Source organism: Dama dama, chromosome 12 (genome assembly GCF_033118175.1).
Source record: "Dama dama isolate Ldn47 chromosome 12, ASM3311817v1, whole genome shotgun sequence".
NCBI lineage: Eukaryota > Metazoa > Chordata > Mammalia > Artiodactyla > Cervidae > Dama > Dama dama.
Genome location: NC_083692.1, coordinates 46,747,322 through 46,769,922, shown reverse-complemented (window position 1 = coordinate 46,769,922; position 22,601 = coordinate 46,747,322). Strand labels below are relative to the sequence as shown.

Genomic DNA, 22,601 nt, shown 5'->3' with positions numbered 1-22,601 from the left:
TCAGAGAACACCTCAAAAGGAAACTGCATACAACATGGTGTACTTACTTCTCTGTAGTCCCCTTTATTCTGAGATCTTGGTCCCACAAGACCAAGCAGCCTCTATAGCCCTGAACAACAATGTTTGTTTTTCCAGCCCAGGGAGATGACTATAAACTCTGGGTTACTGTTCTCTGTTTGACCACCATGACTGGCATGGCAAATTGGTAAATGCATGTAGCTGGAGAGGACTGGGGAGAAACTGCAACACACACAGGGTTCATCTCAGTGCATTTCTTTCCTCAGGGACCTTAGTGACTCAATCCTTGATTTGCCTTAGTGCCTCAGTCCTTAGTGACTTGCCTTAATTGCTCTCTGATGCTGTTTAATTTATTCAGCTTTCATAGTTGGTCTTCAGTGAGCATGTTAGTCTGATTTTAGTTAGTTCAGACAGAGCCAGAAGCAGAAATCTCTGGCAAATAGCTCCCCTTTTTATTTCCCTATTCCCAGTCAATGATGTCACCAACACTTAGACACTTGTACTGCATGTTTAACTCTTTCTTCTATCCTCAAGTGTATTTAGCTGACAAATTCTGTAAATTCTCTTTGAAATTTATCTCCCACACATCTTCAACCTTCACACTTTTACTACAGTCACACTATTATGTGTAAACTTTTTACTTCTCTTGGTATCTCGTTCTAGCTTATAAACTTCTATGAGAAAAGTTATATACATGGGTGTTCTAATCTTATCATTACATTCCTCACTACCTCCTAAATCTCTTCTCTACCCCGTCCGTTCTTTGCCTCTTCCAACCTCCACAATGCCTAATGAAAGTAGCAAAAATTCCACTGTATTTATATAATCTAGTCAAAAGCACTTTTCCTACATTACTATTAATTTTGTAAAAATATTGTGTTCTTCACTGAAATTAAACTATTTCCCATGGGCCACAGCCCATGTGTTCCTTGTTCCATAATTACCCTCAGAACTTTTCTTTCCTTTTCTTGTTATAACCTGACCAACTTTTCAAAGTCTATATTAAATGTTACCTTATTCATAAATACTGTGTAGAGTCACTGAAATAGGGGTAATATATCTCTTTTGTGAGACCGCACTGCATTTTGCTTATACTACTTGAATTAGTACTTATTTCAATTTGCCTTGTTTTATCATGATTTTTGTTCTTGTCCATGTCTCCTTGAGTATAAGTTCCTTTCAAGGTGAGGTCTTTATTTTTTTCTCCATTTCCTACAACTCTTGGCATAGTGCCTAGGATATGGCAGACCCCCCTCAACAGAATAAAATGGAATTCTGACAAATATGAAATGTACAGTATTATAAATCTGATGGTGTGATAATAATTGTATTTGATAAAAACAGCTTATGACAATGTTACCTGTTTAACAGTGACTTCTATTTTAGAAATATAAATTTCTAAGACATGTTTAGGTTTGAAACAAAGAGAAATCTGGATTATATAGATCAATACACAAGCTCCCTTCATTTTACTAACAAAATCCAAGTTCAAGCACTTTTACAAGAAATCATTTTCATCGTGTGAGCTGTTATGTATTATGTATTTGTTTCTCTTTGACTTGAATATCCAAGTAAGACATACTTGAAAAATGCAACACAATTCAATTAAATATACTTCCCAAAGATATGCAAATCATTTAATGCTAATTTCATAACAGAAATGTCTGCATTCAAATGAAGATTATGTGAAGAGATTTTAGGGCTGCATAATTCAGGTGTAATTTTACAGGACTATGAATTGAGAATAAACTTGGGGGTGAAAAAATCACTACTTACAAGGAGTATTCAGGAACGGCATCCTTGAAGGCAGGAAGTTCCCGCACATATTCATTATAAAACCATTTCACTTTGAAATGCAAATTCATATAATCAGTGCTCTTGCATAACCTCTGCTTTTCATGTTCTGTAATAGATAAAATCAAACATTTAATAACGTGTGGTTTGCCAACAATGCTGTGTTCCAGTCTACTTTTATTATTCATATTTCAGAAAGGAAGAAAACATTATATCTGAGGTTAAGGCAAAGTGAATTGCTAAAGACAGACCTGAAATTTTACAAAATGCAAAAATCATCTGTTTGGTCCTATGTAGAAATGTGAATGCTCTAATGTGCTTTCCTGGAAAAGGTGAATATTCTGCTGAGTTAAAGAGTGATAACATACTAACATTTTTCTATTTATCTGCAAGTTTTCATATTTTGACTACTTTTAGCCTGATACTAAAGTGCCAGAAAGAATTAAAACCTGTAAGTATGAATAAAACATGAACCAAACTAGGAGGCATAATTCCTGATTAATACTGGAAATGTGAATGAGTAGATCACATTTCTGGCCTGGATATTTAATACTTAAAGAATTAAGGAGAAGAAATATATCTAACTTCTAAGATAGCTGTTTTTTTCTTCACCTTTTAAGTTCAGCTAAAATTATTTTGTACTCTGTGACTCTTCTGCCATTTCTTTAAGCAGGATTTTCTTTTCTTTTTAAAATTCTTATTGGAGTCTAGTTGATTTACAATGCTGTGTCGGTTTCAGGTATACAGCAAAGTGCATCAGTTATTCATATACATATATCAACACTTTTTAAAGATTATTTTCCCATATAGCAATAGTTTCTAAACGTAACTTTTAAAAATCTCTTGCTCAAAACTATAACTTAAAACTGTATTTCGATCTGGACATACAAAACTGGGAAATAGAGACAAAAGTAGTGTTACAGGACACATTTATCTTTATTCAATATGAAGTTTGGCCAATTCTGGCTTTAAGTATAGATACAACCAAACCCAAAATATCCCTAACTATATGCAGGTTGAAAGTGTCCTCTGAGAATTTCTAATTGAGGTTCTGTGAATCTCCTTCAAGCGAAGGGCTTTGATTTATAATAGGAACATGCTTTAATTAATATTTCAGGCTAAAAGCACTTATGGAAGAAATTAGATTGTTATAAAGTAACTGAGGGCATCCCTGCTTTTCAAAACCTGACTCCAGAGGGACTTAAATCTCAATAATAAATGCAAGAGGTAACACCACCCCAAACTGAACATTCTCAAATTACTTAAACAATAATTCAAGACAATTTGCAGAACCAAGAAAAATGCAGAGAGGGAGAACACATACATTTATACACATAAACAAGAGTAATATATTAGTACCTACAGACCAAACTCCTAGGCAAAATTATGAATTAGGTGATGTTTTGCTTCAGTTTCTTCCAAATTTATTTCACCCTTTCCCCCTTCACTGCTGGTTCTCTCCCTATCCTTCTCCCTTTGGATGTCTAGTATCCCTCCATACCATAAGAGTAAACATGTATTTGATAAATTTATAGGTCGGAATTTAATACACTACTACCCTGAAGCCCAGATAAGGGAAGACTCTTGCCCTAGCAGTCCACACATAAAGAGGATTCTACTCATCCCAAATACAAACTCAAAAATTAAATAGCTTGTAGCTTCCTCTATCACTGGGGATCCCACACTTGGTACTAGCACAGAACAAGCCATAACTAAACATTTGTCTTTGTGACTAACACCACTTGCTCTTATGATTAATACTCTCTAAAGCCCATAGGAACACTGGAATATCTTTTGTTCTCTATTCTAGAAACCGTAGGTGACAGTGTCCAAATACTACCAAGGTTTGCAGATTGCCATTGTTGACAACAGAAATAGTTACAGATTTGGAATACGGGAAGGAATTTAAGCTATGGAAGCATGTGTGTAAGAGAAAGGATAAACTAATCAACCCACCAGGTTCTTTGTCTGGATAGCATACATGCAGTAGAATATTGCATATGAAAGTATCAGTAAGCACCCATTTTCTTTGGGTCCAATTCATGCATTTGAAGGTGCTCATGAATTAATGCAGTATGCAAACCAAATCTACTACTAGCTAGGGGGATATTTTGAATAATCAATGATTTATATTACTTGCAAAGTTTGTATATATGTAGTTTTCCATGTACATATAGGAAGCCTGATATTGGTTTTCTGCCAACTAGATGGTTTTGAATTCTAGAACTGTCAATATTTTTATGTCTGAAGTTTATTTTTTTTTTTAATTTTTATTATTATTTTTTTTTTCCAGTGGGTTTTGTCATACATTGATATGAATCAGCCATGGATTTACATGTATTCCCAATCCCGATCCCCCCTCCCACCTCCCTCTCCACCCGATTCCTCTGGTTCTTCCCAGTGCACCAGGCCCGAGCACTTGTCTCGTGCATCCCACCTGGGCTGGTGATCTGTTTCACCATAGATAGTATACATGCTGTTCTTTTGAAATATCCCACCCTCACATTCTCCCACAAAGTTCAAAAGTCTGTTCTGTATTTCTGTGTCTCTTTTTCTGTTCTGCATATAGGGTTATCGTTATCACCTTTCTAAATTCCATATACATGTGTCAGTATGCTGTAATGTTCTTTATCTTTCTGGCTTACTTCACTCTGTATAATGGGCTCCAGCTTCATCCATCTCATTAGGACTGGTTCAAATGAATTCTTTTTAATGGCTGAGTAATATTCCATGGTGCATATGTACCACAGCTTCCTTATCCATTCATCTGCTGATGGGCATCTAGGTTGCTTCCATGTCCTGGCTATTATAAACAGTGCTGCGCTGAACATTGGGGTGCACGTGTCTCTTTCAGATCTGGTTTCCTCAGTGTGTATGCCCAGAAGTGGGATTGCTGGGTCATATGGCAGTTCTATTTCCAGTTTTTTAAGAAATCTCCACACTGTTTTCCATAGCGCTGTACTAGTTTGCATTCCCACCAACAGTGTAAGAGGGTTCCCTTTTCTCCACACCCTCTCCAGCATTTATTGCTTGTAGACTTTTGGATAGCAGCCATCCTGACTGGCGTGTAATGGTACCTCATTGTGGTTTTGATTTGCATTTCTCTAATAATGAGTGATGTTGAGCATCTTTTCATGTGTTTGTTAGCCATCTGTATGTCTTCTTTGGAGAAATGTCTGTTTAGTTCTTTGGCCCATTTTTTGATTGGGTCATTTATTTTTCTGGAATTGAGCTGCAGGAGTTGCTTGTATATTTTTGAGATTAATCCTTTGTCTGTTTCTTCATTTGCTATTATTTTCTCCCAATCTGAGGGCTGTCTTTTCACCTTACTTATAGTTTCCTTTGTAGTGCAAAAGCTTTTAAGTTTCATTAGGTCCCATTTGTTTAGTTTTGCTTTTATTTCCAATATTCTGGGAGGTGGGTCATAGAGGATCTTGCTTTGATTTATGTCGGAGAGTGTTTTGCCTATGTTCTCACTCTCACCACTACTATTCAACATAGTGTTGGAAGTGCTGGCCACAGCAATCAGAGCAGAAAAAGAAGTAAAAGGAATCCAGATAGGAAAAGAAGAAGTAAAACTCTCACTGTTTGCAGATGACATGATCCTCTACATAGAAAACCCTAAAGATTCTACCAGAAAATTACTAGAGCTAATCAATGAATATAGTAAAGTTGCAGGATATAAAATTAACACACAGAAATCCCTTGCATTCCTATATACTAACAATGAAAAAACAGACAGAGAAATTAAGGAAACAATACCATTCACCATTGCCACAAAAAGAATAAAAGGAGTATATCTACCTAAAGAAACAAAGGACCTATACATAGAAAACTATAAAACACTGATGAAAGAAATCAAAGAGGATACAAACAGATGGAGAAACATACCGTGTTCATGGATTGGAAGAATTAATATTGTCAAAATGGCTATTCTACCCAAAGCAGTCTATAGATTCAATGCAATCCCTATCAAGCTACCAACGGTATTTTTCACAGAACTAGACCAAAGAATTTCACAATTTGTATGGAAATACAAAAAACCTCGAATAGCCAAAGTAATCTTGACAAAGAAGAATGGAACTGGAGGAATCAACCTGCCTGACTTCAGATTCTACTACAAAGCCACAGTCATCAAGACAGTATGGTACTGGCACAAAGACAGAAATATAGATCAATGGAACAGAATAGAAAGCCCAGAGATAAATCCACGAACCTATGGACACCTTACCTTTGACAAAGGAGGCAAGGATATACAATGGAAAAAAGACAACCTCTTTAACAAGTGGTGCTGGGAAAACTGGTCAACCACTTGTAAAAGAATGAAACTAGAACACTTTCTAACACCATACACAAAAATGTCTGAAGTTTAGATTTATGAGATTTAACTCATTAAATTTTAGCTTTATTCAAGTGATTTATGTAAAAGTTTATATGAAATAATGACTTGCATTTTCCTCATTTTAATATATATGTTTGTATATTTTAGAAGGAAATACTTTTCTGAAAATTATATTTGAATTATACCCCCAAAATAGGAAAACATTTAAAATTTTAATTTTTATAGAGTTTATTTTAAATTAATTTTTAACAAAATACATATCCAAATTATGTTCATTTTGAACACATATTCAAAAAAGTTCATATATAGCTTTATTTTTTAATCCTTTAAATATTAAGAACGTATGTAGATGAGAGAGTTCCCAATATGACAAAGAAGGAACACCCTGAGCTGAACTCTCACCAGCACAACAAAATCACAACTACTTATAGAATAATTATTTATGAAAGACTCAAATCTATCATAAATGACCTTTTACAACTGAAGATGCTAAGAAGGAACACAACCAGGAGGTAGGAGGGCAGAATCATGGTCCAGTCAGGCCTCATGCCCCTGGGTGGACAATGCACAGACAATAATTACAACTGCAGAGGTTCTGCCTAAGGAATGAGGGGTCTGAGCCCCACATCAGGCTCCCCAGCCCAGGGATCCTGTGCCAGGGTGAGCCCCCGGACATTTGGCTTTGAAGGCCAGTGGGGCTAACTTTCGGAAGACCCAGAGGGTTATGAGAAACAGACTCCACTCTTAAAGGGCACACACAAAATTTTACACACTTACAGACCCAGGAAAGAAACTGAGATTTGAAAGGAGCCTGGGTAAAACCTGCCAGCTGATCTTTGAGGGTCTCCTGCAGAAGCAGGGGGGCAACTGGAGCTCACCCTGGGGACAGAGACACTGGCTAAAGTCACTTTGGGGACCTCCTTGTACCATGTGGACATTAGTGCTGGCAACCAATATTGTTGAATCCTCCCTTTAGCTTGTTAGCCTGGGGAACCCAGCCCCACCCCACCCACTAGCCTAAGGGCACCAGTGCTGGGAGGTCTCATGGCACTCACCAGTGCCAAATACAGCCCCACCCATCATCAAACAGCTTCCTTAAGAGTCCCCGAGCCCAGAGCCACCCCTGGACATTGCCCTGCCCACCAGAGGGCTGAAGATCTGGCCCCACACACCAGCATGCTGGGGCCCCCAGGGCCCTGCAGCTAGAGACCCCGAGACACAGCTTCACCTACCAGTGGGCAGGCACCAGCTCCAGAATCCCAGGTGCCCTGCCCCCCCACTCCCCATCAGCAAGCCTGCTTTGCTTAGGACCAGGGCCTCACTCCACCCGCCAGTGAGCAGACACCAGCCCAAGGTCAACTTGAGTCCTGCAGCCCATCACGGCAGGGTCAAACCCACCCACCAGGAGTCCAACAACAGCCCGGGACCAGTTGGCCCCTCACCCCAGCAGCAGGTAAACAGTTCTAAGAAATCTTGGGCTCTTCAGCCATTCTTCCCACCAGCCCCACTCACTAGAGAGCTCAGACAAGCTTCAGGACACTCAGGACCCCCCAGCCAGCTGTGACAGGAACAGGCCACAACCATTAGCAGTCTGACCCCAATTCTGGGACTGCTGAACGTTGCAACTAGCCTGCTCTGCCCACCAGTCAGCCAGCACTAGTCCCAAGACCTGGTTTCACCCATGTGTGGGGTGGACAACCTAGGATATCCTGGACCCGAACTCCACCTACCGGTGAGACCGCTCTAGTACCGGGGACCCTATGAATTCTGAAAAACAGCCACCCCATGACCCAGCCCAGCAATCAGCAGCTGGCAGCCTCAGTGCAAGCCTGCGCCTGGCAAACAACTGGACCTGGAGCCAGTCATGCCTGCCAGCCTGCCCCAGTAGTCTACCCTCCCCAACAGAAGGATCCACACACACAGCCCACACACGGTACCCCTAGAGCAGGCAGCTCTGGTGACCAGTGGGGAGTGGGCTGATGGACAGGATGTCTCCAACAAAAGGCCATTTCTCCAAGGTCAGGGAACATAACCTCCTAGATACAGAGAAATAAAAACAGCAAATCAACAAAATGAGGTGCCAGAGAAACATGAGTTAAAATAAAGGAATGTGATAAATCCCCAGAAAGAGAACTAAGTGGAGATAGGCATCTACCTGCAAAAGAGTTCAAATAATAATTGTAAAGATGATCAAAGAACTCAGGAGAAGAATGGAAAAACAGAGTGAGAAGTTAAAACTGTTTAACAGAGATGAAGAATACACAACTAAATGAAAAATACACTGGAAGGAATCAACAGTAGATTAAATAATACAGAGAAACAGATCAGTGAGCTGGAAGACAGAACAGTGGAAATCACTGAAGCTCAACAGAAAAAAAAGAATAAAAAAATGAGGGAGGTTTAATAAATCTCTGGAATAAAATCAAATGTACTAACATTCACATGACAGAGGGCCCAGAAAGAGGAGAGAGAGACTGGAGCAGAGAACATGTGTGAAGACATCATATAATAGCTGAAAACTTCCCTAACCTGGAAAAGGAAACAGACCTCCAAGTGCAGAAAGCACAGAGTCCCAAACAGGATCTACCCCAAGAGGACCACTCCAAGACACACGTAATCCAAATGGCAAAAGCTGAATATAAGAGAAAATATTAACAGTTGCAAGGGAAAAGAAATTAGGGAACTCCCATAAGGCAATGAGCTGATTTTCAGTTGAAACTAAAGTAATGAAAGAGAAAAACCTACAATCAAGGATAATCTACCACTGAGATTTGATGGAGAAATCAAAAGTTTTAGAGACAAGCTAAAATAGTTCAAACCAGCTTTAGAAGAAATGTTAAAGTGACTTCTATAAGTGAAAAAGAAAGGCCACAATGAGAAACATGAAAAATTACAAAAAAGAAAAAGCTCCTTGGTAAAGGTAAAGGTAAAGGTAAAGTGAAAGTCACTCAGTCGTGTCCGACTCTTTGTGACCCCATAGACTATATAGTCCGTGGAATTCTCTAGGCCAGAATACTAGAGTGGGTAGCCTTTCCCTTCTCCACGGTATCTTCGCAACCCAGGGATTGAACCCAGGTCTCCTGCATTGCAGGCAGATTCTTTACCAGCTGAGCCACAAGGGAAGCCCAACTATACGGAAAAGGTAGTAAATGAACCATTCAAAGCTAGCGCATGCTCAGTTGCTAAGTCGTGTCTGACTCTTTGCGACCCTGTAGCCCACCAGGCTCCTCTGTCTATGAGATTTCCCAGGCAAGAACACTGGAGTGGGCTGTCATTCCCTTTTCTGACAAAGCTAGTAAGAAGATTAAAAGACAAAAGTAGTAAAATCCGCTATATCCACAATAATCAGTAAAGGGAAAACTGGACAGCTATATGTAAAAGGATGAAATTATAACATTTCTCACACCATATATAAAAATAAACTCAAAATGGATTAAAGACTAAATGTAAGAGACTAGAAACCACAGAACTGGAAGAAAATATAGGTAGAACATTCTACAAGATAAATCATAGTAATGATTTTTATGTATCATTCTCTTAAACCAAAGGAAACAAAAGCAAAAATTTAAAAATGAGTCCTAATTCAATTTCAAAGCTTTTCCACAGCAAAATATATCATCAACAAAATGAAAAGACAGCCTACTGAATGGGAGAAAATAGTTGCAAATGGTGTGACTGATAACGGGTAATATCCAAAATATATAAACAGTTCATACAACTTAACATAAAAAAAAAAAAAGCCCAAACAACTCAATTAAGACATGAATAGACATTTTCCCAAAGAAGACAGAGATAGAAATAGGCACAGGAAAAGATGCTCAACATCATTAATCATAAGATAAATGCAAATCAAATCCACAATGAGATTCACCTCACACCTGTCAAAATGGCTATATTAAAAAAGACCACAAATAAAAAATGTTGTCAAGAATGTGGAGAAAAGGGAACCTTAGTATATGGTTTGAGAGAATGTAAATTGGTGCAACTACTCAGGTAATAGAATGGAGTTTCCTCAAAAAAACTAAAATAGAACTACCATATGACTCAGCAATTCCACTCTTGTGTATACATTTAAGAAAATGAAAACAGTAATTTGAAAAGATACCTGAATCCCAGTGTTCACAACAGCATTATTTATACTTGCCAAATAAGCAAGTCACCTAAGTGCCCATCAACAGATGAATGGATAAAGAAGATGTGGTGTATGTGTTGAATACAGTTGAATATTGAATATTATTCAGCCATAAAAAGAATGAAATGTTGGCTTCTGCAAGAACATGGATGGACCTAGAAGGTTATCATGCTTAGAAAATAAGTCTGATGGAGAAAGACAAATACCATATGTTATTACTTACAGGTGGAATCTAAAGAATAAAACAAATGATTGCAACAAAGAGTCAATAAACACAGAAGAGCAAACTAGCTGTTACCAGTAGGGAGAGTGAGGTGGAGAGGAGCAAGATAGGAGGAGGGGTTTCAGAGGTACAGACTTCTATGTCTAAATAAATAGACTTTAATGATATATTGTACAGCACAGGGAATATAGTCAATATTTTATAAAAACTATAAATGGAATATAATATATATATAATCTGTAAAGATTCTGAATCACTAAGTGCTATACCTGAGACTAGCATAATATTGTAAATCAACTATATCTCAATGAAAAAAAAAGAATGCATATAAACTAAGTTTGGATAGAAAGAATGTAACTGCTAAAAGAAAAAAAAATGGCTCAACAGAAATTTTAAAAGATCAGAGATAAGATGTGCTTTGGTAAGCAGGTAAATGCCAGCTGTGAGCAGTGTCCTAGTCAGTTTTCTAGACAAGACCTTCAGTTTATTTGCTTAACCTATTTACGCTTCGTTTCTCCATAACTGCAGCAGTTTTACCTTTTTCCCTACTTGGGCACTCTGTTCAGAAATTACAGTCCTCCTCAAACCCATTGTCCTGGACTCTGCAAGCTCTCTACCCTCCACATCGCCCTCATCCCTGCTGTTCCCACAGTTTCAGGAAAGGAACACTTCTGCTTGTCTAACTTTCTGTAGCCACACTTTGGCCATCACCCTCTCCCCTTCGCCCTCTCCCCCACCTACCATGTCTCTCTTATAGAGAATGGACACAGGAAAGAAGATAGGAAAGCGACCAATTATCTTCTATCTATTAAAAAGGTGAAATCTGCTTTTGCTCTAGTCTGGAGATCATCCATTCTAGTTCCTAAGAATGTATGTTATATGATAACTCAAACAGGGTTTTACTTAGAAGAACTGCTAATAGTTCTCTTTTTACAGAATTGCTCTCATGCTCATAGGAGTTAGTTTCTATCTTCCTAAGTTGCATCTCTTTCATGCACCATCAACTGGTATTCACTGCTCTGTGGACAGAAACAGAAGACCAGTACCATCTGTTTTCACATTCTGCCAATTCAACAAAAGAGTAATTGACATTTTCACACGGATTATGCACTCCAGCTTATCTAGCAAGAGGTTTTCAGTTTACTGAATTAGTCGGTGAGGTAAGTTTGAGCTTAAGAAAAATGCAATTGATAATGGAAATGGTACACACCTATATAAATAAGGTCCACATGTGATGCTTGTCCTTAAGGAGAAAATATTAAGTAGAATTTAAACTTTTTTCAGCACTGACTTATAGTGATAATCATCACGAACCTCAGGATTTGTGGCAGGTTTAACTAATTAGTTGGTTATAGAACTAAGTCCTTTTCTTCCAAGGCACACAAACAGACTGCGTTTCCCAACTTTTCCTGCAATAGATTGGCCTATGACTGACTTGTGGGTCAAAGTAATAAATGCCATATTCAGTTTTGTCCTAAAACACCTCCTGAGAAATCTGCTCTGCTCTCTTTTCCCTCATTTGCTGGCCAGATGCAGAAGATCCTGCCAAGGATTCCGAGGTTCTTGGGGAATGTAGAGCTGCTAAAGGGTAGAATCTGGGTCCTTGAACCACTTCTCAGAAGACAGCTGTGCATTCAGAAACACCTTCTTTGACTTGTACAAGCAAGAAATAAATAAGCTGTCACTGTGTTAAATTGTTTGTTATGGAGTTAGGCTATGTGAAGCTACGTTCTGTTGCATCACACAAAGGCTTTTCAAAGGTTAAGATGTGCCTATTAATTAACCCCCAAACTATTCTGCTCTCTAATTTGCTTCATACATGCATGAATACACACACATACACACACAGTCACGCCATTCCTTTACTTTATGTATTAGCCTACTTCCGGCAGACTCCTGTGAACTGATCCACCATCACACAGGGAATCAGTTAATCAGACTGTTAAGTTCATGTTAAGAAAACAGTATATAGGCTTTGAAAGGGAAATAATCATAGAAATAAAAATACATGTATTTTGCAGTTGACTAACATTACCGTTTATTTTCCTATCACCCTTGTTTCATACTTGTAGGCTCTCAGCTATATTCTCAGGAGTAATTACCACTTGGATGATTCTATAAAAGTGAGCTGTTATTTTCCAAAATCCATATGCCTGTTTTTCTCATGTCTTCATATATTCCTCTCATAAGGTGTAATGATATATTAGAAGGAAATATTTCAAATAAACTACAGTTACATCTGTTTGTTTCCAAGGCAGACCATTCAATATCATGGTAATGCAAGTCTATGCCCTGACCAGTAATGCTGAAGAGCTGAATGGTTCTGTGAAGACCTACAAGACCTTTTAGAACTAACACCCAAAAAAGATGTCCTTTTCATTATAGGGGACTGGAATGCAAAAGTAGGAAGTCAAGAAACACCTGGAGTAACAGGCAACTTTGACCTTGGAGTACAGAATGAAGCAGGGCAAAGGCTGACAGAGTTTTTGCCAAGAGAAAACACTGGTCATAGCGAACACCCTCTTCCAACAACACAAGAGAAGACTCTACACATGGACATCACCAGATGGCCAACACCAAAATCAGACTGATTATAATCTTTGCAGCCAAAGATGGAGAAGCTCTATACAGTTGGCAAAAATGAGACCAAGAGCTGACTGTGGCTCAGATCATGAATTCCTTACACCAAATCCAGACTTAAATTGAAGAAAGTGGGGAAAACTACTAGAACATTCAGGTAAGACCTAAATCAAATCCCTTATGATTATACAGTGGGAAGTGAGAAATATATTTAAGGGACTAGATCTGATAGATAGAGTGCCTGATGAACTATGGACGGAGGTTTGTGACAGGTGATAGGGATCAAGACCATCCCTAAGAAAAAGAAATGCAAAAAAGCAAAATGGCTGTCTGAGGAGGCCAGACAAATAGCGGTGAAAAGAAAAGAAGTGAAAAGCAAAGGAGAAAAGGAAAGATATACCCATTTGAATGAAGAGTTCCAGAGAATAGCAAGGAGAGATAAGAAAGCCTTCCTCAGTGATCAATGCAAAGAAATAGAGGAAAACAATATTATGGGAAAGACTAAAGAACTCTTCAAGAAAATTAGAGATACCAAGGGAACATTTCATGCAAAGATGGGCACAATAAAGGACAGAAATGGTATGGACCTAACAGAAACAGAAGATATTAAGAAGAGGTGGCAGAATACACAGAAGAACTATACAAAAAAGATCTTCACGACTCAGATAATCACGATGGTGTGATCACTCACCTAGAGCCAGACAGCCTGTAATGTGAAGTCAAGTGGGCCTTAGGAAGCATCACTAGGAACAAAGTTAGTGGATGTGATGGAATTCCAGTTGAGCTATTTCAAATCCTGAAAGATGATGCCATGAAAGTGCTGCACTCAATATGTCAGTAAATTTGGAAAACTCAGCAGTGGCCACAGGACTGGAAAAGGTCCGTTTTCATTCCAATCCCAAAGAAAGGCAATGCCAAGAATGCTCAAACTACCGCACAACTGTACTCATCTCACACGCTAGTAAAGTAATGCTCAAAATTCTCCAAGCCAGGCTTCAGCAATACGTGAACCATGAACTTCCAGATGCTCAAGCTGCTTTTAGAAAAGGCAGAGGAACCAGAGATCACATTGCCAACATCCACTGGATCATCAAAAAAGCAAGAGAGTTCCAGAAAAACATCTATTTCTGCTTTATTGACTATGCCAAAGCCTTTGACTGTGTGGATCACAATAAACTGTGGAAAATTTTGAAAGAGATAGGAATACCAGACCACCTGACCTGCCTCTTGAGAAACCTGTATGCAGGTCAGGAAGCAACAGTTAGAACTGGACATGGAACAACAGACTGGTTCCAAATAGGATAGGGAGTACGTCAAGGCTGTATATTGTCACCCTGCTTATTTAACTTATATGCAGAATACATCATGAGAAACGCTGGGCTGGAGGAAGCACAAGCTAGAATCAAGATTGCCGGGGGAAATATCAATAACCTCAGATATGCAGATGACACCACCCAGATGGCAGAAAGTGAAGAAGAACTAAAGAGTCTCTTGATGAAAGTGAAAGAGGAGAGTGAAAAAGTTGGCTTAAAGCTCAACATTCAAAAAACTAAGATCATGGCATCTGGTCCCATCACTTCATGGCAAATAGACGGGGAAACCGTGGCTGACTTAATTTTTCTGGGCTCCAAAATCACTGCAGATGGTGATTGCAGCCATGAAATTAAAAGACATTTGCACCTTGGAAGTTATGACAAACCTAGACAGCATATTAAAAAGCAGAGACATTACTTTGTCAACAAGGCTATGGTTTTTCCAGTGGTCATGTATGGATGTGAGAGTTGGAGTATAAAGAAAGCTGAGCACCGAAGAATGGATGCTTTTGAACTGTGGTGTTGGAGAAGACTCTTGAGAGTCCCTTGGACTGTAAGGAGATCCAACCAGTGCATCCTAAAGGAGATCAGTCCTGGTTGTTCACTGGAAGGGCTGATGTTCAAGCTGAAACTGCAATACATTGGCCACCTGATGCGCAGAGCTGGCTCATTTGAAAAGACCCTGATGCTGGGAAAGATTGAGGGCAGGAGGAGAAGGGGATGAGAGAAAATGAGATGGTTGAATGGCACCATTGGCTCAATGGACATGAGTTTGGGTAAACTCCATGGGTTGGTGATGGACAGGCGTGGCGTGCTGCGGTTAATAAGAGTCGCAAAGAATCAGACACAACTGAGTAACTGAACTGAACAGTTACATCATAATTACCACATACCAGCAATGATATAAGAAAGCATCTTCTGCTTAATGGTAGACCACAGTCACACAACCGCCTTTATCTCTTATGATGTGAACAACAAAATTTGTTGACAAAATTAAGAATGCCGAAGGACTGATCAGTCCTCCTACATTTTTAATTTTGGCAACAAATATTTAACACGCTCATTATGTTTGCAAAATAAAACATTTAATTAGTTTTCTGAACTGCAGTGTAATAATTTTATAAAAAAACAGTCTTTGAATTTCAATGAGATGAATATTTTACTACCAGAATAAAAGTGCTTCATTAAAATTGTACAAGGAAAAATCTTGGCAATTTTGAAGGCTATTCCTATTTGCTTTTACTAGAATTTACTACTTTAAAATAATAGATTTTCCTTGAAAGTTAGTGGATGCATGGGATTTTATGTATAATCCAGAAATGTACAATTATTTATCTATTTATAGGTGTGGTAGATAATCCATTCTCATGCTAAAAGCAAATTTGCTACCATCAATCTTCACAGTGTCATTTTCTGCTTCTTAATTTGTGATGTCATTTTACTGCATAAACACTCTGTATTGTCCCATAGTTGGTAGTTCAATTCTGTAGGGCTATCTTAAACATCCCTCTAAGTGTTTGGCAGGCTGCTCTGTCTCTAAGAGGTAATGATATAGAACGTTTGGGAGGAATATCAAATAAAAAGCCAGGATTAGGAACTCAATGCCTAAGATTTTTTGTGCAATATGGTCAGCTCACAAAGCCTAAACCTTATCAGCCAGAAGCTCAGCAAATATAAATATGTATCAGACTTTTACAAACAATGCACACATATAAACATCTATCAGAGATAAGCACAGGTGCATATTAATGGTATACAGATGGAGATCATGAGCTCTTCTTCATACACTGAGAATTCTAAACCATGTAACTAGAAGTAAAAAGAGAGAGAAAATAAGAATTATAATTTTCCATTTTAGAGCAGCTCTATAAAGGTTATGTAATATCAGCATATCTTTGGAGATGTGTAAATTCTGGCTGCTGAAGTAAGCTATCATATTAACAAAGTATGTCAAAGAAAACTTAAAAAATAAATGACTAAACATAATAACAACACTAGCAAAAAAAAACAAAAAAAGCAATTGGGACCAATGTGAAGCTTCCAGAGAAAGAAACCAGCAAACAAAAGAAAAGAGTAGCCATAATAATCAATTATTATAGCAAACTTTCTGAAGAATCAATGACAAGGAAGGAACAAGTATCATTAATTTTTGTAGGGTAAGAAAGAAGATAGTGAGCTTTTAAAAAAGTCAAGCAAAATTAATAAAATATTGTCCTTCTCCATGACCACTGAAATCGATGCCAGAAGCATGTTTACATGTGTAGCTGGTAGTCCTACTCACAGTTAAAACCAGTATCTCAGCAGAATCCCAAAATGAATTGAAGTTCCCTGGGTAAATGATACCAGGAATGGTATAATGTCAGACATAGTTCACAGTCACACTCTCTGATGTATCCTCTTAAAATTCTGGTATAGCTCCTACAACCCATAAATCTAAACTAGAGGGTTTCAAGTAAGACTGGCTCTCTCCAGCGGAACCAAAATGTCTTGAACTTCTTTTAGTATCATCTACAGCTGGAAATTACTCTATTTCTACAAAAGAAATCTGTTCACAGATGAGCTCTGCATTCAATCACCTTTTGATTTCAAATGTTTCTTTGCCAAAGTTCAAGAGTACACCACCAACATTTCCTCTATAATCTTCATCTGTGACACAGACTTCTACATCTATGAAGTGTTTTGAAGGCAAGCTGGAGTGTGGAGCTACTCTTCCCAAACACCCATAAAGAAGAACATACCATTTTATGTACGGCCTGGAAGAATATTGCATGATTTGTCTGAGCCTTGGAAATTCAGGAAGCCATACAAAGTCAACAGCACATAATCTTATGCTAGGAAACTAGAGATGGATAGTTAAAAGGAAAGAATGAGATGTGATGGGAAAGTATTTTTAAACAGAAAGATGGCCAACAGGCTGAAACATAATGGTAAAATATAGGTACTCAAAGAAGCTATTGGCATTGACAAGTCATGGAGCAAGAGTATGAAAAATGAACAAAAAACAAGCTTCACTTACATTGTATTTTTACCCACAGTCTTAGCAACAGAAGTAGTACAGAGTATTTCTATGGAAGTTAGTACTTGAGACCAAAATGCGGATTTCATTCATTTATCCAACATCTACTGATTATCTTCTATGAACCAGATAGTACATACTGAGAGTACAGCAAAGAAGAAATCAGAGCTGTCCTGCAATTTTGGAATTTATAATACAGTGAGGAGAAGCAGACAATAAAAACCACTCAATGCAATGTGAAGTAGTGGTTGAGTGTTCTGGAAAAATAAAATGCAGAATAAGGGAGTATATGAACTGAACATACATTTTTTTTTTTTTTTTTTCCCGGTAGGGTGCTAAGGGAAGATCTTTACTGAGGTAACATGAAAGTACAACTGAATGAAGTCAGAGTGCAAACCATGCTGCCATCTCCTGGAAAAGCATTTCAGGTGGAAAAACACATCAAGTAAGTGGTCCTCAAGCCAAAGAGTATGCCTGACAAGTTCAAAGAGATGCAAAGAAGCCGGTGTGGCTGAAGAAGAATGATGGAGAGTGGTGCGAGAGAAGCCAGGGCTGGGTCACAGAGGATTGGAACCTGTTATGAGGTCCTCTCCTCCTAAGAGGTATGGAATGACACTGCAGGTTTTTGGTCTCATTTTATGTTTATAAAACATCCCTTTGGTTGCTATCTGGAGAACAGATTGTAGGAGACCAAAAGTGGAAACAGGAGAATACAGAGGAGCCACTGAAGTGGAGCAAGCAATGGGCGGACCTAGCAGGACATGGTGGTTGCAGTGATGACTAGTAGAAGCAGGACAGTTCAGTTCAGTCACTCAGTTTTGTCCAACTCTTTGCGACCCCATGGACTGCAGCACGCCAGGCTTCCCTGTCCATCACCAACTCCTGGAGCCTACTCAAACCCTGTCCATTGAGTTGGTGATTCCATTTAACCAACTCATCCTCTGTTGCCCCCTTATCCTTCTGCCTTCAATCTTTCCCAGCATCAGAGTCTTTTCCAGTTCTTTGCATTTTTTTCAGTTCAGTTTTTCACATCAGGTGGCCAAAGTATTGGAGCGTCAGCTTTAGCCTAAGTCCTTCCAATGAATATTCAGGACTGATTTCCTTTAGGATTGACTGGCTTGATCTCCTTCCAGTCCAAGGGACTCTCAAGAGAAGATCTCCAACACCACAGTTCAGCATAAGGTCTAATTTTGGTTCTGTGTCTTTCTAACATACCACCTTGGCTCTTACCTCTTCGTTGCCTAGATAAAGTTGTTAAGAACAGATAAGACAGCAGATAAGGTAAATGTTTGATTCCCACACTACCTTGTCTGCTTAGAACCATAAATGAATAAATAGACAAAAGAATGTAAAGGTTGTATCCAGATCTTTGGCCATGTCTATGCCTTCATTTTCTTCTCAGACACGCTCAGAACAATGGGTCATCAATCAGACTGGTAGAGGACATGTTCAACACTGGATGCAACCTAAAAGTTTGCTGGTGTAAAGCTTCCCACAGGGGTGTGAAAGGATACATGTACCTCAGTATTCACTGTAGCACTGTACACAACAGCCAAGACAGGGAAGCAACCTAAATGTCACCAACAGAGGAATGGATAAAGAGGATTGTGTGTGTGTGTGTGTGTGTGTGTAATAGACTATTATTCAGCCATTAAAAATAAAGCAATAATGCCATTTTCAGTAACATGGATGGACTTACAGATTACCATACTAAGTAAAGTAAATCACACAGGGAAGGAGAAATATCGTATGGCATTGCTTACATGTGGAATCTAAAAAGAAATGATACAAATGAACTTATTTATAAAACAGAAAGAGATTTATAGACTTAGAGAATGATTTATGGTTAACATGTGGGGAGGCTGGGAGGGAGGGATAGTTAGGGAGTTTGGCATCATCATGTACACACGGCTATGTTTAAAACAGCTAACCAACAAGGTCCTACTGTACAGCACGTGGAACTCTGTTCAATGCTATGTGGCAGTCTGGATGGGAGGGGAGTTTGGAGGGAGAATAGATACATGTATACGTATGACTGAGTACCTTTTCTGTACACATCAAAGTATCACAACATTGTTAATCAGCAATACTCCAATATAAAACAAAGTTTTTTTAAAAATGAGATGATAATGTACCTGAGTAAATTTTACCTAAAACAACCTTCAAAAAAAAAAAAGAAGCTCCCCATGGGGAAAAGCCACTACTGTGTCTTAAAAGAACCAAATTTCTGCATGAAAATAAAAGGCCCCATGCATATACAATATGAGCGGCTTCCCTCATAGCTCAGTCCATAAAGAATCTGCCTACAATGCAGGAGACCTGGGTTCGATTCCTGGGTCAGGAAGATTCCCTGGAAGACCAAATGGCAACCCACTCCAGCATTCTTGCCTGGAGAATCCCATGGACAGAGGAGCCCAGCAGGCCTCAGGCCATGGGGTTGCAAGAGTCAGACATGACTTAGCGATGAAACCACCACCACCATGCATATCAATAATTTTTTATTGAGAATTGTCAATAAAATATGCACATAACTATTCCATATGCATAGCTCATAAAAACCACTCATAATTAATCAGTTTCATGTATTTCCCAGGTTATAACTTATACTGCAAAATCATTGCCTGTAGCTTTTTCTTAAAAGACTCAGATCTTTATGAACTTCATTTCTTGCAGTTTACTGTATATTTTCTCATTACTTATTTAAATGTAACCTGTAGTTGAAGTTCTTTTTTAGGATAAAACTGATTTCTATCAATTATTTACAACTTATAAGATAAAAAGTAGGGATTTATCTTTTTGGTAGATTTCAACTAAGTTATTTTGTCTTTGCTTTTTCAGTTGCCATCATCTACTTACAAGGAAGTGAAGCCAACAGATACAGTTAAAAAATGCTTCACCTAATCTATATTTTAGCTGGAGGTGATTAAAACATCCGAAACATTTGATTACTTCTAATTTTTTATTAGTGGTAATGGTTATTTTATTAACATTATTGATGATTTTCTTGGGAATTCTTTACAAAAAAGACAAGGGCCTTAAACATGTACAAAATGCATAATTTCATTTATATTTAAAGAAATGAAAATTAATGAGATGGTATTTTCCTATCAGATTGCTAAAATAGAAAATGTACTGTCTTGCTTTTTAGGGAAAAATTAGAAAAATTTTAAATGCACAAGTCTTTTGGCACTTCAACTTCAAAGAATTTTCTGTTTAAATATATTTGCACATGTAAACAAAAAAGATATGCTCCATTATTTATATTAGCAAAATATTAAAAATAGTATAAATATTTATTGATATAAGAATTAAGTCTGTTTTATATATCCATTCCATTGAAAATAATATATTAAAAATTATCATAATGAGGTAGATATAAATGTGCTTATATAGTACAAACTTCAAGTTACATTGTTAAGTAAAATAGCAGGCTGCAGAAGAATATGGAAAATACATGATCACTTATGGAGAAAAGAGAAATGGTTCATTCATATATACATGTTTATGCTTAAAATGTTTCTGGAAATAGACAAGAAACTGTAAATAGTGGTAAACTTGTCAGGTATCAAACAGAAACTTTTCACAGAATACGTTTTTTTACTGCTTTAACCATGTACCCATATTTTCAAAAATTAATAACTTATTAAGGAATACAACTTGATAAAGGAAAGAGCAAAAAAGACAATTTATGAAAATAAATCAGTAGTTTGAAGGCTAGCTTAGTAAAATTCTCTGGAATTCAGGAATAATTCTCAGAGCAGAAGATTAGAAAATGACTGATACAGTAGTCAGAGACTATAGAAATCCCCCCCCACCAAAAAAAGTCAAATGAATGGAATAGAATCAATAATAAGCTGTGTAGTTAAAGAGAATAAGCTTTTAGTGAGAAGGAAAGGGAAGCAAGTTAAGAAAATCTCTGGTAGTGAAAAGATATTCACATCTAAGTACTAGTAAATAGACACATCTGCGAAAACTGTTACAAGACCAAAATAAAGGAAAAACTTTTAGGCTCCTAAACAGAACAACAAATACATAAAATTACTTAAAATAGGCTGACCTGTGACTCTTCCATCCCCCAGAAGCTATGGGATAACTAAACAACATCTACAGAATCATGAGAGGAAAATTTGCAGAAGACTGATGAATTGTATATACTGTCATGTTTTTGACATAAAGGCAAAGTACATACAGCTGAACTGGCTCTACTAATAAACATGTAAAGATATGCAGGAGTTGGTTCCTTCTTTTATAAAGCATGTAAATAAACCACAAAAGTGATACATTTGATCATGAATCATTTTTCATTATAAAAGTAAACCTATTTATTGGCCAAAAAGAGTTCCTTTGTTAAAGCCTCTCTCTCTCCCAGGCCAGACTTGTACCAAGTTCAGAAGACTAATTAAATAGGAATTATAATTTTTACTAAAGGATAAAACAGCCACTATCTATGCCAAGAAAAATGATGGAAAGAAAAAACCTAAAAGGTTACTGTGGGTATCTTTGGATAATTCTTCTCCCCTATGTACTTGCTTGCATTTAAATAAGAATGGCTTTTCATGTTTATTTTTGAAATGAAGATACGTATTCATTGAAAAAAAATCAAACAATACAGAAAAGCTCAAAGAAAAGTAAGGATTACCATTGTAATTCAAAATAAACATGAAAAACCATTCCTATTTAAATGCAATTATCTAAATTATATGTGTGCATGTAATTTGTATAAATGCTTTATGTTCTGTAACCTACTCCTTTCACTCAATATTTTTCCATGCCAATAAAATTAATATCCTTATTTAATACTGTTTTTAAAAGCTATGCTTAGTACACAAAGAAAAGTCTTATTGGGCATACACTTTTACATACTTCTGTTATATTCTCCACATCTATCTGACCTTAAGAGAGTATGAGATCTTTCTATTATATCATATAACTTCATCAAGTGGAGGTTGATACACAAAAAATGAATTTCAGATGGATTGTAGGTCTAAAATTGAAAGGTAAAAAAATAAAGCTTTTAGAAAAAAAAAGAGATTATTTTCATAATCTTGAGTTGGCAAAAATTAATCAAAGAGGACAAAAACAGTTATAATAATAAAAGAGGTTACTTATAAATTGCACTGTTAATAACTTCTATATCTCAAAAGAAATCATTCAGAGACATGTTAAAATGACCATACTATCCA

The 22,601-nt window shown here is 37.5% G+C and overlaps 1 protein-coding gene across 2 annotated transcripts in view; it reads right to left on the bottom strand.

Moving 5' to 3' along the window:
• Positions 1–22,601, bottom strand: part of UNC13C (unc-13 homolog C) — a 609,739-nt gene that overhangs the window by 127,302 nt on the left and 459,836 nt on the right. For both annotated transcript variants that reach the window (XM_061158385.1, XM_061158384.1), the window contains one exon: positions 1,795–1,921. In XM_061158385.1, coding sequence (XP_061014368.1) covers positions 1,795–1,921 — 127 coding nt within the window. The remainder of the gene's footprint in view (positions 1–1,794; positions 1,922–22,601) is intronic.